Raw genomic sequence first — 18284 nt, forward strand, 5'->3', positions numbered from 1 at the left:
GAGCAAGAGGATGAATATGGGGTTAAATTTTCTTGCGGAAAACTTCCCTCCCTGTGTCAGTTGGAACGGCCGGCCTTTGGAGTTGGATGGCCAGCTGAGGGCTCTTTTGACCCAAGCCTCTGCAGGGTGGTATGGAGAAGGGTCACCGGGCACCCTAGCAATCCTGATCAGTTTCCATATATAAATATCTGGGTTCAGGCTTGTCAAGAGCCTCTGGCTTGGTTGCAGCATTGTTCCTTGCGAACAAACTCTCGCATTTTGGTTATGGCCCCAAGGGAACCCCGAGAAGTCAAAGCCCAGGCTCCCAAGACAGTGCTCTCACAAGATCCTGATCCCTTAGACCCCTTTATAAGACCTCCACCCTATGTGGAGCCATCCTCCTCCTCTGATAAAACCGGCCCCAGATCTCGAAACCCTTTCTACCCTCCTCTTCCTGAAGAAGAAAATCTCCAGATTCTATAACCTCCCCCTCCCACACATGAACAGGGGCTGCTTATGGTCCCAGTGGGGCTCCCACTGAAGGGACTAGTTCAGTTCCTCTTCTGCCTCTTAGGGAAATAGAACAGGGTCATTATGTCTATATCCCTTTCTCTACCAGTCATTTGTATAATTGGAAACATCAAAATCCCCCTTTTTCAGAAAAACCCCAGGCTTTGATCTCCTTCCTAGAATCTGTTTTTCATACCCATGACCCAACCTGGGATGTTTGTCAACAACTTCTCCAAGCCCTTTTTACCTCCAAGGAAAGAGAAGAATCCAAGGGCAAGCCATAAAGTTGGTGTTAGGAGGAATGGAGGGCTCACTCGATGAACACCAGCGGGCCTGTATTGAGGTGCAACTTCTGTCCACCCATCCCCTGCGGCAAGCTAATTCCTCTGGTGGGAGAGAAGCTCTCCAAAACTACCATCAGCATCTCCTAGCCAGCTTGAGGGGAGCCGCTTGAAAGCCTACCAATTTGAGCAAGGTAAGAGAGGTCCTTCAAGGACCTGAGGAATCCCCTTCTGCCTTTCTGGAGCATCTGTTGGAAGCATACCATACATATACTCCAATTGACCCAGTTGCCCCTGCAAATCAACAGTGATTAATTTGGCTTTTGTTACTCAGTCGGCCCCAGATATTAGAAAGAAATTACAGCAGATGGAGGGATTTGAGGGAGAAAACAGGGAAAAGTTGATGGGTGTGGTAATGAAGTTGTTTAACAACAGGGATCCTTTTGAGGATAGAATGGCTAAAAAAGATAGGAAAGGTGAACATTGCTGACTTGACAGAGAGGAGTTTTGTCTGAAAAGAAAGAAAAAATAAAAAGAAGGATAAAAATAAGGTATGGCCCTCACTAGAGAAGGACCAATGTGCATACTGCAAAGAGAAGGGCCATTATAAGAGGGATTGTAAAAAGTTGAAAAGAAAGAGAGAGAAAGAGACTAAGAAAGAAGGAGATGGAGTTCTCTTGGTAGATGAGGAAGATTGACGGGGCCGAGGCTCATGGCCACTTGACCCTAATGAGCCTATGGTGATTTTGGAAATAAGGGGAACAGATGTCCAATTCCTTGTGGACACTGGGGCGGCCCACTATGTCCTGAAGAACCCCCTTGGAACCCTTTCTTCCCTGAAGTCCTCCATTACCGGGGCCACAGAAAAGTCAGCCTCTTATCCTTGGACCACTAAATGAACTGTAAATCTGGGAAAAGGCACTGTTACTCATTCCTTCTTAGTCATCCAGGAGTGCCCATACCCATTGTTGGGAAGAGATTTACTATGAAAATTGGGGGCTGTTATTTCCTTTGAGCCTGAAGGAGGGACTTTCGAACTCAAGCCACCCTCTGCCATTATGGTAACGGTTCCCCTTGAAGATGAATTTAAGTTGCTAAAGAAGGGCACAGAACCTCCTGAACAAAAATGGGACTACCTTCAGAAAAAGTTTCCCTGAGTATGGGCTGAAACCAATCCACCTAGACTGGTCAAACACCATGCCCTGGTGGTGGTTCAATTGTTGGCCTCTTCCACCCCTGCCTGTGTGCAGCAGTACCCCCTTCAGCTGGAGGCCAAGGTAGGGATATCCAAGCACACCCACTGACTCCAGGAAGCTGGCATCCTGATCCCTTGCCAGTCAGCCTGGAATACACCCCTGCTTCCTGTGAGGAAGCCTGGCACCTCAGACTTCAGACTGGTACAGGATTGGTGGGAAGTAAACAGCCGGGTGGTGACCTTTCACCCAACAGTACCAAACCCTATACTCTGTTGAGTCTCATCCCTCCTGGTCATGTGTTGTACTCAGTATTAGACCTTAAAGATGCATTTTTCAGCCTGCCTCTAGCACCTGTGAGCCAGCCCCTCTTTGCCTTCAAATGGACTGACCCAGACCCCAGAACTACCAGACAGCTGACATGGACCCGGCTGCTGCAAGGATTCAAAAACTCCCCCACTCTGTTCAGGGAAGCTCTCAGCAAAGATTTACAAGAGGTAAGAAAAGTATTTCCCCAGGCGACTATTCTTCAGTATGTCAATGACCTCCTGGTGGTGACTTCAACCAATAAAGAATGCATTGCAGCCACCGAGGGCTTCCTGAAAGCCCTCCAAGACCTGGGATATCGGGTGCCTTGGAAGAAAGCTCAGCTCTGCTTGACCAAGGTAAACTACTTGGGCTATATTCTTGAAAAGGGAAAGAGGAGGCTGGCAGAATTGAGAGTATCTGCAATTCTCCAGATTCCACAGCCAGGCTCAAAGAAACAGCTCAAGAGTTCCTAGGGGTGGTTGGCTATTGCAGGATTTGGATTCCTGACTTTGCTGAGATTGCCAAACCCCTGCATGAGGCCACTGTGGGAGGAAATACACCCCTCGAATGGACTGAGGCTTGCCAGCAGGAATTTCAATTGCTTAAGACTGCACTTGCATTGGCACCAGCCCTGGCATTGCCAGACTTAAACCCTTTACCCTGTATGTGGCAGAGAAAAATGGGGTAGCTAAGGGAGTGATTACTCAGCTTTTGGGGCCATGGAAGCAGTATGTGGCATACCTCTCAAAGAAGCTTGATCCAGTGGCCCAAGGGTGGCCTACTTGTCTGAGGACAGTAGCAGCAGCAGCTGCTTTAACCTGAGAGGCTGACAAATTGACCTTTGGACAGGATTTGACTTTGATTACTCCCCATGCCATTGAGCTCTTGTTAAATAGCTCACCTAGCAAGTGGCTGTCTAATGCCAGGCTGTTACAATATCAAGGACTCCTATTAGACCAGCCACACATTAAGTTTGCCACCACCACTAGCCTCAATCCGGCTACTCTACTCCCAGAATCTGATGAACAAATGCCCATCCATGATTGCCTTGAGACTCTTGAAAACCTGAGGGGAGGACGTCTGGACTTGATGGACCAGGCCCTCCCCCACGCAGAGATAACTTTCTATACTGATGGGTGCAGTTTCATTCCTGATGGTGTATGGTATGCTGGAGTGGTGGTGGTCAACCAGGACCAACAGGTGGAATGGGATCAGGGGTTACCTCAAGGGACAGTCAGCACTGGTTGATTTGACCAAGGCTCTGGAATTGGGAAAAGGAAAAAGGATAAATATATTCACTGATAGCCATTATGCTTTTGCCACCACCCACGTACATGGGGAGATTTATCAAAATAGAGGACTGTTGACCTCTGAAGGAAAGGAAATAAAAAATAAGACTGAGATATTGGCATTGCTACAAGCAATCTGGTTGCCTCAAGAGGTCACCATCATCCATTGCTGCGGGCACCAGAAGGGGCTTAGTCCTGAGATGATTAGTAATAATGCTGCTGACCAGGCAGCAAAACAAGCCACCCCAAAATCAGGGAGGAAGCAAATGGTTCTGCTTCCCATGCCGGTACTCCCAGAAAAACCTGAATACACAGATAAAGAAGTAGTGGAAATGAACAGGAGACACTAGACTTGAGGAAAACATGGATGGTGGATGACTAAGGATGGAAAGGAGGTGCTCCCAGCCACTGTAGCAGATACATTGCTGCGAGAACTACATGAGTCCACACACCTCGGCAAGAAAAGGATGATGGCTCCCCTGTGACCTCATTTCATCAGCGGGGGATTAGCCCAAAAGGCCCAGGACATGGTGAGATGATGCCCCACCTGCCTCAAGGTAAATGCAAATTGGGTAACCGGGCCCCCTGGGGTCCGACACAAAGGATTAACTCCAGGAGAACATTGGGAATTGGACTTTACTGAAATGAAGCCTGGCATGTATGGGTACAAATACCTGCTAGTTTTTGTGGATACATTTTCAGGATGGGTAGAAGCATACCCCACTAAGAGGGAGACAGCTGAAGTAATAGTTAAAAAGCTCCTGACAGAAATAGTTCCCTGTTTTGGTTTGCCTTTAGCTCTGGGGTCCAACAATGGTCCAGTGGCTAAGATATCTAAATTAATTAGTAATATCCTTGGAATAAAGTGGAATCTACACTGTGCCTATAGGCCTCAAAGTTCAGGACAGGTAGAAAAAACAAATCAAACTTTAAAGGAGGTTCTGACTAAATTATGCTTGGAGACTGAACTAAGTTGGGTAGAGCTTCTCCCTTTTGCCCTCCTCTGAACAAGGTGCACTCCCAAGCTTCCCCTCAATTTGTCCCCCTTCCAGATTGTTTATGGGCGATCTCCCCCAATCATTCCATTAATAGATGTAGAATTAAAGGAAAAGTTTTCCCACCTTCAACTCCTTAAATCCTTAAAAGCAGTTCATCAGCTTCAGTCAGAGCTACATGAGACATTACAAAAGAAAATGACTAGTCCAAATGAAAAACCTTTACAACCTTTACCCTATAAACCAGGAGATTTGGGTTTTATTCACAGGTTTGATTCCAAGACCCTGGAAGCTCGTTGGAAGGGACCGGTTCCTGTTGTCCTGTCAACTCCCTTGGCAGTGAAAGTGGCTGGACATTCTGCCTGGATACATTGCAACCATCTGAAAGCAGGAACCCCGAGGACATCAAAAAGGACAAATGGAAGGTTATCAGCCAACCAGGTGACCAAAAGCTAAGATTGGAGCGGGTTGGAGATCTTTCACCTTCATGATAATATTCTCTGGGACACTGGCAGTATTGCCCCCAAGACGACTAGATCACACAAAAAATGTATGCATTCAATTGGCAAACTCACTTAATTTGTCTGAATTCTGCTTAAATGTTGATGTAAATTTCCATTATGTGCTGGGAAGCTGTCTTATTCCAGTATGCACCTCTTTAGAATTAATATGGCCTTATACCCTATTTAAGGACATCCCAGAAAAGAATCTTACTTACATGGATAGTTATAATTGGGGACATGTCACATGCCATAAACCTAAGGATGCTATCAAATTATATACACCCAAGGTAATTATGTCAAATAAGACTGAATGTGCTATATATGAAAAGTGCATGACTAAGTGTCTGAGGATAAAACTATCAGAAGGGATGCCCTGCCATATAAAACAGAAAATTGTATATAACAATAGCCATATCTCCCTGCCAACAGGATGGTTTTATACCTGTGACGGAATAACCTTCAATTATATTCTGGTCAGTTTGACCAAGACCCGTTCCTGCTTGAGTCGTCTAGCTGTAGTGTTGCCAGATAGAACTGATTTGATTGTGCCTAATAGAACTAGATGATGGTCACCTTACTCTGCACCAGGGTGCGATGATGTAGGTCTGTTAACAGATGCTGAAGTAATAACTATGATAGCATCTTTTGTTGCCTTGCCTTCTATAGGAGTCCATGCTGAAAAGGCAGTAGGAAAATTAGCATGCAAGGTCATCAAAGGGTTAAATGCTACCTCATCAGCCTTGGCATTAATTAACCAAGAGTTACAAGAACAGAGACAGGCAATCTTAGATAATAGGGCAGCAATAGACTATTTGTTGCTCTTCCACCACCAAGGTTGTGAGAAAATAAGAAATGTGTGTTGTTTCAATCTTACTGATAATAGTCCAAAAATCAAAGAAAAGGTAAAACAATTGGAAGACTTGGCTCAAAGGGTACATAATGAAGATGGCTGGGACTTGTTCCAATGGCTAACTAAATGGTTGCCCAACCTACAATGGTTAAAACAACTTTTTCTCATCCTTATAGTTGTGTGTATATTCTTACTATGGTCATGGTGTTGTATACAATGGATGCCTACATTTATACCTAAGATTACTTAAGTTGTAAAATCAGTGGGGAATGTGGGACTGCGTAACTCTGTAATCATAAAACTCCCCTAGCCCCAACTGTGATTGAATGTGAGTAAATAGATAAAGATGCTTGGTAGCTCTGGGACACTAGATAAGATCTGTATCAGCCATAAAGTCCCAAAGTAAATTACTCAAATCTTTGTTCGAAAACTGATGTTCCAGACATCGCTATCTATAGAACAATCTAAAAACATCTGCTGACCATCAGTACATGTCAGCTGACCACTAACCTTTGTTCCTCCTCTGTAAATTTCACCCGTTAAGTTCCCCTGCAACCCCCTATAAAAGAGCCTTGGACTATGGGCTAGTCGCCTCTCTAAACTTCTTTGCTTTGGGAGTGCCGTCTGGCCAGACTAAGGTCTGTTTTACTTTCCAACTTGTCCAGTGTGTTCCTTCCCAGGTGTTCTTCACTGCAGTCAGCTCCTCAGGGCATTTGGTAAGGCTCTTGGTCTTACAAGACCACGGTACAGAGTCCCGCTGCTCCCAGCCCAGAGGTAGGGGCTTCTGAGCAAATGTGCCACTGCTCCTGGTCCAGAGGAAGGGGCTTCCCAGCCACCATCCCTCCCTCTGAGCACAGCCCAAAGGAAAGGGATTTTGAGCCACCTTCTGGCCCAGAGGAAGGGGCTTCTTGACTGCCATCCCTCCCACCACTCCCAGACCAGAGGTAGGGGCTTCTGAGCTGCCATCCCACTGCTCCTGGACCAGAGGAAGGGGCTTTCTGGACACCATCTCTCCCACTGCTCCCAGCCCATGGGAAAGGGCTTTTGGGTCACCATCCTTACCACTGCTCCCAGCCACTGTCCCACCTTTCCCAGCTCAGAGGAGGTAATCCATGCAGGCACTAACAGCTCCCCCCACAATCGAAATGAGAAAACACATAAATAAGTCTCAAAACAAGACTTTCAGATCACCTAGAGCAACCCCAAAGGGAAATGAGATGGAACACTCTGATAACTCAACCACCTGGACCCACTGAACTGGCAACAAAAGGGGATCTGGAAAAAATGAAATCAGAAACAATTTCTCAGATAACAGGAGAAATTGTGCGTCTAGTGCAAGACATGATTAATAAATCTAGAGAGGAAGCCAGGAACATGATGGAATCACAACATAAGAAACAAAAGGAATCCATAAAACAGATGCAAATAGATTTCCAGGACATAAAAAACTCCACTGAAAGTCTACACAGCAGAATGAGCCAATGTGAGGATAGAATTTCAGATATAGAAGATAAGATTGCAATTAGTGACCAGGAAAAGAAAAATTGCTTCAAAATTATAAGGGAACATGAGAAATCAATCCAGCAGCTGCTAGATAATGCAAAGAAGAATAACATAAGACTCATTGGAGTCAATGAAGAAACAGGAGAGAGTGGAGATGACATAAAAAATCTCTTCACAGAAATAATGGCAGAAAACTTCCCAAGCAGGGGAAAAGAGCTTGACATACAGATAAGTGAGGCATATAGGACTCCAAATAGCCTTGATCAAAAAAAAAAAAAAAATCTACACATAGGCATATGATTGTTAAGATTCCAGAAACACAACAGAAGAACAAAGTTCTACAAGCAGTTAGAGAAAAGAAACAAATCACATACAAAGGAAAGCCCATCAGAATCACAGCAGACTTCTCAATACAAACCATCAAGGCAAGAAGAGCTTGGAGTGATATATTCCAAGCCCTAAAAGAAAACAGCCTCCAACCCAGATTGATGTATCCTGCAAAACTATCTTTCAAAACTGATGGAGAAATGAGATACTTTCATGAAAAAGAGCACCTTAGGAACTTCGTGAATACCAAACCAGAACTCCAAAGAATTTGACACAATAACCTAGGAACAGACATTGAGGATCACAACCCCAGCAAGCAAAGCAGAATGAACCCATCTGGCATGACAAGAAATTAAATGTAAAGGGGGAGAACCCAACAAAAAGAAAAAGTCATGGCAATGACAAGTCAATACATTTCAGTTATAACCATCAATGTTAATGGTCTCAATTCACCAATCAAAAGAAATAGACTGGCAGAATGGGTCAAGAAGCAAAATCCAACAATATGCTGCATACAAGAAACACACTTAATTCAAAGGAAACTCATAAACTGAAAGTTAAAGGGTGGAAAACAATACTCCATGAGACAGGAACCCAAACAAAAGCAGGACTAGCTATCCTCTTTGCCAATCAAGTAGATTTCAAATCAACACTGATTAAGAGAGATGAAGAAGGACACTACATCCTTGTAAAGGGAACAATCCAAGGGGAAGAGATGACAATCATAAATATCTATGCATGAAACACTAGTGTGCCCAACTACAAAACAAATACTAACAGATATGAAAAGTCATATATGCACTAATACAATTGTAGTGGGAGACCTCACCACCCCACTATCACAAATAGATAGATCAACTAGACAAAAAATAAGTAATGAAATACTAGAACTCAATTGAACTCTTGAACAAATGAACTTAACAGATGTTTACAGAGTCTTCCACCCCACAAAATCAGAATACACATTCTTCTCAGCTGCACATGGATCATTCTCCAAAATAGACCACATACTCACACATAGAACATGTTTAAGTAAGTGCAAAGGAATTGAAGTTATCCTCTGTATATTATCAGACCATAGTGCAATGAAATTGGAGATCCATAGCAAAAGAAGCTGGAAAAATTACATAAACACATGGAAATTCAGCGACACACTTCTGAATAACCAATGGATCACAGAGGAAATTAAGGAAGAAATCAGACAGTTCCTTTAATTAAATGACAATGACAATACAACATATTGGAATCTATGAGGCACAATGAAATTCTTATGAGGGAAATTCATAGCAATGAATATGCATATTGGGAAAACAGAATGAGCCCAATTAAACAACCTCATGTTGAAACTTAAGCTTCTAGAAAAAGAAGAACAGGACAACCCCAGAGCTCATACAAGGGAGGAAATTATAAAGATCAGAGGAGAAATCAGTGTAATGGAAACTAAGAGAATGATACAAAAAATCAATGAAGCCAAGCGTTGGTTCTTCGAAAGAATCAACAAAATTGACAAGTCCTTAGCCAACCTTGTCAGGAAAAGGAAAGAAAAGACCCAGATCCATTCAATTAGGAACAAAAAGGGTGAAATTACAGCAGACCCAGCAGAAATCCAGAGGATCATCAATACCTACTTCCAGAACCTATATGCCAATAAGATGGGCAACATAGATGAAATGGACAGATTTCTAGATACATATGAATTACCAAAGTTGAACGAAGAAGACCTAAAAATTCTGAACAACCCAATATCAACCAATGAAATTGAAAATGTAATTAAAAACTTATCAACTAAGAAAAGCCCAGGCCCTGATGGCTTCACTGCTGAATCCAACAAGACATTTAGAGAGGAACTGCTGCCACTACTGTTTAAACTCTTCAATGAAATTGAAAGGGAAGCAATACTCCCAAATTCATTCCTGGAAGCAAGCATCACCTTGATCCCCAAAGCAGAGAAAGACCCAACTGAAAAGGAGAACTATAGGCCCATCTCACAAATGAACATAGATGCAAAAATCCTTAATAAGATAATGGCAAACAGAATGCAGAAGATCATCAAGAAGATCATACACCCTGATCAAGTGGGATTCATCCCAGGGATGCAGGGATGGTTCAATATATGCAAATCAATCAATGTAATACACTATATCAATAGAGCCAAGGACAAAAACCATATGATCACCTCAATAGAGTCAGAAAAAGCATTTGACAAAATCCACATGCATTTATGATAAAAACCCTACAAAAATTTTAATAGATAATCTCTACCTCAATCTGCTAAAAAGCCATCTACGAAAAACCAACAGCCAATACCATGCTAAATGGTCAAAAACTGAAATCCTTCACACTAAAATCAGGAACAAGAAATGGATGTCCAATATCACCAATCTTGTTCAATATAGTTCTGGAAACATTAGCCACGGCAATTAGACAAGAGAAAGAAATAAAAGGAATAAAGATAGGTAATGAAGAAGTCAAATTGTCATTATTTGCAGATGACATGATATTCTATAGAGAAGAACACAAGAACTCCACCAAAAGTCTTCTAGACATAATAACCAAATTCAGTCAGGTAGCTGGTTACAAGGTCAACACACAAAAATCAATAGCTTTCCTCTACACCAATGACAGACTCACTAAGAGAGAAATAGGGCAAATAATTCCCTTCACAATAGCATCCAAAAAACTGAAATACTTAGGAATCAACCTAACAAAAGAAATCAAAGACCTCTTCTCTGAAAACTATAGCACTCTGAAAAGAGTGAATGAAGATGATATCAGAAAATGGATAGACATCCCCTGTTCCTGGGTAAGAAGGATTAATACAGTGAAAATGATCATACTTCCAAAACTGCTATATAGATTTAATGCAATTCCAATTGAGATCCCAGCAGCATACTTCATAGACCTTGAGAAAACAATCCAAAAATTCATTTGGAATAAGAAGAGACCCAGAATAGCAAAAGCTTTTCTAGGTAACAGAGACATGGCAGGGGGTATCACAATCCCCAACTTGCAACTATACTACAAAGCTACTGTGATAAAAACAGCATGGTACTGGCAAAGAAACAGACCTGAGGACCAGTGGAACAGATTAGAAGATGCAGAAACAACGCCAGACACACTCAGCCATCTCATCTTTGACAAAGGAGCCAAACACCCTCACTGGAGGAAAGATAGCCTCTTTAATAAATGGTGCTGGAAAAATGGGGCTTCAACTTGCCAAAGATTCAAACTAGACCTATATCTCTCACCATGCACTAAACTAAAATCAAAATGGATTAAAGATCTAAATATTAAAATAGAAACTCTGAACCAGTTGGAACAGAGGTTAGGAAGAACCCTTGACATCGGTGTAGGAAAAGATTTTATGAACAAAACCTCAGTTGCCCGTGAACTAGCACAAACAATCAAAAAGTGGGATCTCTTCTTATTAAAAAGCTTCTGCACAGCAAGAGAAACCACCAGCAATGTGAAGAGACAACCCACGATGTGGGAAAAACTCTTCACCTGCTCTTCCTCAGATGAATGTCTACACTCTTGAAACTATAAAGAACTTAAAAAGATCAGACCTTCCAAATTTAAAGATCCAATCCGAAAATGGGCATCTGAAATGGACAGACATTTCTCAGACAAGGAAGTAGAAATAGCAAATAAATACATGAAAAAATGTTCAACATCACTAGTCATTCGAGAGATGCAAATGAAAACAATGCTGAGATTCCACTTCACTTCAGAAAGAATGGCTGCTATCATGAAATCAACCAATAACAAATGCTGATGGGGCTGTGGGGAAAGTGGAACCCTGGTCCACTGGTGGTGGGAGTGTAGACTGGTGCAACCACTGTGGAAATCAGTTTGGAGATACCTCAAAGAACTAGGACTGGAAGTCCCATTTGACCCCTCTATTCCACTGCTGGGGATCTTCCCCAAAGAATTAAAAGAATCATACCACAGTGATATATGTGCACCCATGTTCATAGCAGCACAGTTTCTAATAGCTAAAACTTGGAAACAGCCCAAATGCCCATCAACTGGAGACTGGATAAAGAAAATGTGGTTTTTTAATAAAATGGAGTACTACTCAGCCATAAAAAATGAGGAATTAGAGACATTTATAGCTAAGTGGATGCACATCGAGGTGATGCTCTTATGTGAAATAAATAGGACATACATGTATAAATACCAAATAGTTTCTCTGGTGTGAGAAACTGAAAATGTAAATAAGGACTAAAATGTATGACAGGTAATGTGAAATAGGAAGAAAGGGGGCAAAGGGGAAGTATGTAGGAGGGTTAGGGGAAAGGATAAAAGGGAATGGGATTTATATGTGAAAATGGAAAAATAGGACCAAAATCTTTGTAAATAGGGAGGAATGGAGGTGTTGAAGCGAGGACTGGGCAAGGGTGAAAAATAAGAACCAAGAGAGACTATGTAAAGGTGCAAATTTCCAATGATGAATCTCATTATATTGTATACCTAAAATGTACCAATGATTAGAATGAATAATTGATAATGTAAAATAGGAATAAAAGGTCCAAAGGGGTAGGGGTAGTGGGAGGGGCAGGGGAAAGGAAAGAAGGGAAAGGAAAAATGATGAGAAATGGAAAAATGGAAATAAAGTCCTTGTAAATAGGGAAGGGTGGAGGGGGTGAAGGGAGGGCAAAAAAAAAAAAAACATGAATAAAGAATATTGAGCATTTCATGAAAATAAAAATAGTACGGACTTAAGCAGCCAAAGGAGGTAGCACGCCTATTACATCTCCTGTTAGGAGTCTGCTGTTATAATAATTTTGAACAAAATCATGTTTATTTTGTGTTTAGGTGTATCAGATCTTTTTATAAAATACAGAACTTCAATGTCTTTAGCTGGTTTCAGTCCTCAAATGGAGTTAGAGTATCACAATTGAAAGACCTAAATCCTTCACTATCAGCAAGCTATGGATAGCTACAGATATTTTTATAAAATCATGCAAAGAAACTTCAAAAAGCCCCAAGTATTTTCTTTAAACAGTTTTACCACAAATCTAGGAACTTGTTAGTTTTTGTTAAATTTTTTATTTTATAAAAAAGTGAAACAAAATTTTAAAACAAAATAATAAGAAACTAGTAAGTCGTACACTATGTATTGTTATCTTCAACGTAGTTACTCAGAATACAAGACATAAAACAAGATTTTTACAAAAAAGAAACATAATAATGGAAGTTCAAATACTTTCCCAAATTATAGATCCCATGATTATTTCTTACAATAAAATAAAACCTACTGTCAGTTTTCATTTTCTCTAGTTCATAGCTTACAATAACAAAAGTTTCTAAATGCTGGGAGCTTATTCTCATTCATATTGCTACAACTGTTTTACAGACTTTCATAAATATTTTTGAAATATGATTGTTATAGGCTTATCCTCATCCCTCAGTATCTGTTTTTCAGAAAAGTTGTTAGTCATAAAATATAAAACCTTAGTTACAAAATTGAAGATCTTTTTCCTATTAAGTTCATTACTAGAGAAATAAAATCTCACTTTATTAAATTTTTACTTTCTGACTTTTGAATATGACATTTATATGTCATGATATTTATACTTTCTAGAAAAATAAGAGCTTTTAGTTTATGTTAAATACATTGTATGATAAATAATTTTATGCTCGTTAAATAAAAACACTGGTTTAAAACATGTACTTACAATCCAAATTCCATCATAGTTCACTTCTTGGTGGAAAATACTGCATTCATTTGCCCACCAATCTATGCAGCTGGGATTAGTGAAATCAGGGAATACTGTTAATCCTGGCCATACCTAGATGAATAAATCATTCATATATGTGCATAGAAATAAAAAATTTAAAATAGAATTTCAAACTAATTGAAAAGCATGCTAAAATTATAAGATTATATACTAATATTAGGACTAGTATATTGTACATTTTTTATATACATGACTCCCTTACCATCTATATTTAAAATGATCTGAGGCTTAGTAAAAGATGTATTTAAGGGATACCAGTTAAAATAAAGAAATAAAAACATGATCATAAGGCATGTAGGAGACAAAAAATTATAAGAGCAAGCAAGTAGGCTATTACTTTTGATTGCAACTAAGTTTATTTCTTAGCATCCTCTTTAGGTTATTAAACAAACAAAAATAATTACATATCCCTGTCTGATAAAAAATATATATTACTTTTTTCCAAGGGAAATTGTTTCTAATACACTTAAGGTTAGAAAAAACTTTTTATATTGATTTCTTATCAACATACTTGAACATGACATTCAATAACTACGTATTCCAGTCTAATAAAAGAAAATACATGATTTCATTTCCAAGACATTTGTTTTAAATAAATTCAAGGGAAAAACAATTTTATATTGATTTCTTATCAACAATCTTGAGTATGACATACAATATATGGTGGGCACTGTTCCAACTATTTTGTAATTGTCGACATATAATTATTAGAAATTTAGGAGGTAGGTACTACTTTTATCATCACTTTATAGTTCAGGTAGGTACTATAAGTAAATCCACCTTGCAACTGAGAAAAGTAATACACAGAAAAAGTTAAATAACTTGTTCAAAGTCACAGTGTTAATAACTGGTACAGCAGGAATTCAAACCAAGGTAATCTTACACCTGAGTCCACTGCATAGTAAAAGGTATATGATGCTTCAATTGTGTAATTTATGCCTTTTCAGATTATTTTATATTACTTTACTTGCTATTTCCACTAATAACTTTGAGGAAGAATAATTTAATTTTAAATAAGTTGGATGAACATTGAAATAATTTATATCAAGTGTCTTATCTGTCCATAGCCAACATTATGATCTTAACAAAATATATTCCATGAAATCTTACTAGGTATTATGGCAAATAATGTGTGTCTCTAATACAGCTCATAATAGTGTAGAAAGTATTTCATCAGAATCTTAAGTTTAATGAATATGATAAAAGAGAATAATTTTCCTTATTATGATTCAATAAATATGAATTTTAGACTGTAATTATCTCTTCTTGATTTATTTATTTTGATTAAAACACAGAAATATATTACCAAATGATTGTATCTAAATTTATTTTTCGGTTTTTGGTATGTATTAAAAAGTTGCCACCAAAAGAATATTTATTCTGACTAAAAGCATACATTTGGTGAATAGGCATTCTCTGCACTCTGTCCCTCATTGGTTCTGTGACCTTTCTTTCACTTCTCAACAACTCAGTCTTTTTTTTAATCCTGCAAAGAATTTCAGTAATAACTAATTATTTTATTGTGAAGGTTAAATGAAAATCTTAAAACTCAGTACCCAATTTATGATTACTGTGTTTATATTTGCCATTATTTTATATCAAACCCCTCCATAAACTTCTTAGAATTTCTTAAGAGTCTAAATTATATGTCACAATTTAATAGATTTAACTTTGTAGCTTTTAAAATGATCTGGTGTCAATTTACTTTCTGTGCAATTGAAAGATTACTGGAATATTTTCTCTGTCAAAAATTTCTCTAAACAAACAAAATGTCAAATCCAAAGATGATGAAAATAAATACACACAAACACATACACCTTGAGAAGTTTTGATGTAACAGAATAAGAAATAAGAATTATACAAGTTTGACAAATATCATAATTTACCTCTCCGATCAGTGGTGTAGTTCCATCTGGTTCATTTATCCACACATGTTGTGCATTTCCCCTGTCATAGGCTTCATACGCTGCTCCATTGACACGTTTACTTATAGCAATTGCAGGATCCTGACAATAGAAAGGAGAAACTATATAAAACCCACAAACTTACAAATGTGCAAATATAAAAAAAATTTAAGGTATATAATTTCATTACCAAGATGATGACATATTTCTGTCCATGATCATGCAAATCTTTAACAAAGTCAGGGAGCCCATTAAATGCAACTTTATCATAAGTAAAATCTTTCTTATCTTCCATATAGTCAATATCGGTCACTTGTGTGTCCTGAAAATTAGCATAGTATGTTTCAATAAAGAGTACTAGTAGAATTCTTTAATAATTTCAATCTTTTGGGCCAGGGATTTAGCTCAGTGGTTCCACCACCTGCTTTGCAAGCACAAGGTCCCGAGTTCAATCCCTGGTATCAAAAAATAATAATAATAATAATTTCAATCTTTAACTCAAATGAACTTTTATTATAAAAATAATGTTTTAAAGATATATTAACTCATATCCCTTTTATTTCATGAAAGAAACAATGGAATTACTTGTAAAACTAGTTTTTCTAATTCTTAAATATGTAAGCATTAAATGCCAATTCATGTTTTTGGTGAATATTACATAATATATAGAGACACATATATATGTCTATATATATATATGGAGACAGAAATACAGAGTGACTTACTGCACAGAAAATAACCTACGTGATTTTAAAATATTTGGATACTAAAATAGGTCTGTTTAAAATATTGAATGTGATTTTGTTCATGGATAAGCATGCTCCCTTCTAGGAAAATAACCATTGATCAGTTCTTCAAAAGTATTCATTTGTAACTTTCGATAGCTGTGGGCATTGATAAGATACACTTCTTCATTAAAAAGTAGCATTTTAATCATATAAACACATACTAAATATTCCTGGTAATTAGCTACATTTATTATTACATGACAATGTTTAACTTGAGGTATATATTCCAATGAATGCTTGATTCTACTTACATATGGTATGCCAGCCTCCCTGTTTCTTCTGACCACTTCTCTCACTATGTCTAGTGACTTGTAATTCCAGCGACTCAGTTGGAAACCTAGACTCCAATATGCTGGCATTGCTGGTAAGCCAATGAGCTTGAGGTAAATGGATATTTAATTGGTTTCAATAAAGAAAAATACATCTGGCATTAATAAATAATATTGATGGACATTTTATATTTGCATGTCTCTAGGGTTATTTAATTAAAAATTATAAACAAAGTTTGAATATTATCATTCTAAAATTTTTCCTGTATATATTGTTAGAATTTTGTTAAGAAACACTCAGCAATTTATGTTGTCCTTATTTTTTATTTTGTTTTTTAAAAAATTAGAAAATGCAGCACAGAAGAAAATAACAATTGCCAAGTTATATTTCGTCTGTCATGGAAAGTTAAGTGAGAGAATAAAAGAATAACAACAAAGAAATTATAAGAGGAAAATTGTACTGTCACCTCCTCACTATTTTGATCAAATGTATGTATAATCTAGACCTTTACTGACTCTTCTCAGTGTGAAAAATTAGATTCTTCCTTTTGCTTTATTTCCCCAAAGTGAGTCATCAATAGACAGTGGTTTAATATATAATAATACAAAGAAATCTAACTTCTGAATTCAGCTGTCTTGAATTAAAAAATGATTTTTAAAATGTAGACATTTTAATATATATAGCTTGTTTTATATATGGGAAAAATATATCATTTATTAATTTATCTGGGCCTTTTGATGTACAACTATAATCCCAGCACTTAGGAGGCTGAGGCAAGAGGATTACACACTTGAGTCCTGTTTGAACAATGTTGCAAGACTTTGTCTCAAAATAAAAATAAAAAGGGGTAGGGATGTATCTCAGCACAAAGGCTCTTACTTCAATACCTAGCATCACTAAATGTGAGGTTTGAAATATATTTAGCTGAGATTTCCCATATACATAAAAGAAAGTTACATTTAAATATATTTACTTATTAGATGAAGAAAATATAACAGAAACCAGTTTATATAAAATAGGCCTGAAACACACCTCTTGATACTGTTGAACTACTTGTCCTGGTGAATCTCCTAGAAAGATGTAGAAGTCCAGAATGCCACCAGTAACTCTGTAAGTTACTATTGGAGTAGGCTGGATAAAAATCTCTACAAAACAAAAATCAGAAAAGTACATGTAAATAATAAAAAAGTACTTAGTGATAAAAAAATTACAGTATGGATATAAAGTGCTTTTGCTAACCATATTATTTCACACTATTTTAAATAATTAAGAGGAAATAAGACATTGAGTGCATGAATAACAATATGAGAAAAGTAGGATGCAGACATGTATAAATCTCATGGTAGAATAGCCTAGAACTTCCTTGGACAGAGCTGGCAAGAGCTGTCCCAGAAATTGTATAGCAGAGGGTAAAGATTAGACTTCTCAGAACAAACAAGATTCTTTCTAAAATTTTCTATCTAAAATCTCTAAAATATTAATTATTTCAAGATTCTCTGAAAGACCAAATTGCTACAAATTAATCTCTAAGAAGAAAAAAATTAAAGCTTTCAGTGTAACTCTTTTATATGCAACTGACTGGATAACCACATAAAATACTACTCCTTCTAGAACATTAATCCTTGTAATTTTTATTATCACTATTTCACCTATTAAATAGATATTTCACTCACAAAATTCTTAAAGACCAAAAGATCTTATATTACTTTGAATTATAATAAACTACAAATTGCTCTTATTCCTATCACATAGAGCTCTTTCTCCTTTTTTTATTGGTAGTAGCCTAGTAACTAACTCATCTGGACAAATGCAACTGTGAGAACAGGGATTACTCATTTT

The 18284-nt window shown here is 37.9% G+C and overlaps 1 protein-coding gene across 2 annotated transcripts in view; it reads right to left on the bottom strand.

Annotated features, from left to right (window-relative positions):
- Si (sucrase-isomaltase) overlaps nt 1-18284 on the bottom strand; it is a 109799-nt gene that overhangs the window by 73755 nt on the left and 17760 nt on the right. For both annotated transcript variants that reach the window (XM_004834544.3, XM_087186463.1), the window contains 5 exons: nt 17478-17590; nt 16427-16552; nt 15578-15709; nt 15370-15489; nt 13421-13534 (listed from right to left, as the gene is read on the bottom strand). In XM_004834544.3, coding sequence (XP_004834601.2) covers nt 13421-13534; nt 15370-15489; nt 15578-15709; nt 16427-16552; nt 17478-17590 — 605 coding nt within the window. The remainder of the gene's footprint in view (nt 1-13420; nt 13535-15369; nt 15490-15577; nt 15710-16426; nt 16553-17477; nt 17591-18284) is intronic.

The sequence above is a fragment of the Heterocephalus glaber genome, unplaced genomic scaffold (genome assembly GCF_053883595.1).
Source record: "Heterocephalus glaber isolate CG9 unplaced genomic scaffold, H.glaber_assembly_v1.0 deba00001504, whole genome shotgun sequence".
Lineage (NCBI taxonomy): Eukaryota > Metazoa > Chordata > Mammalia > Rodentia > Bathyergidae > Heterocephalus > Heterocephalus glaber.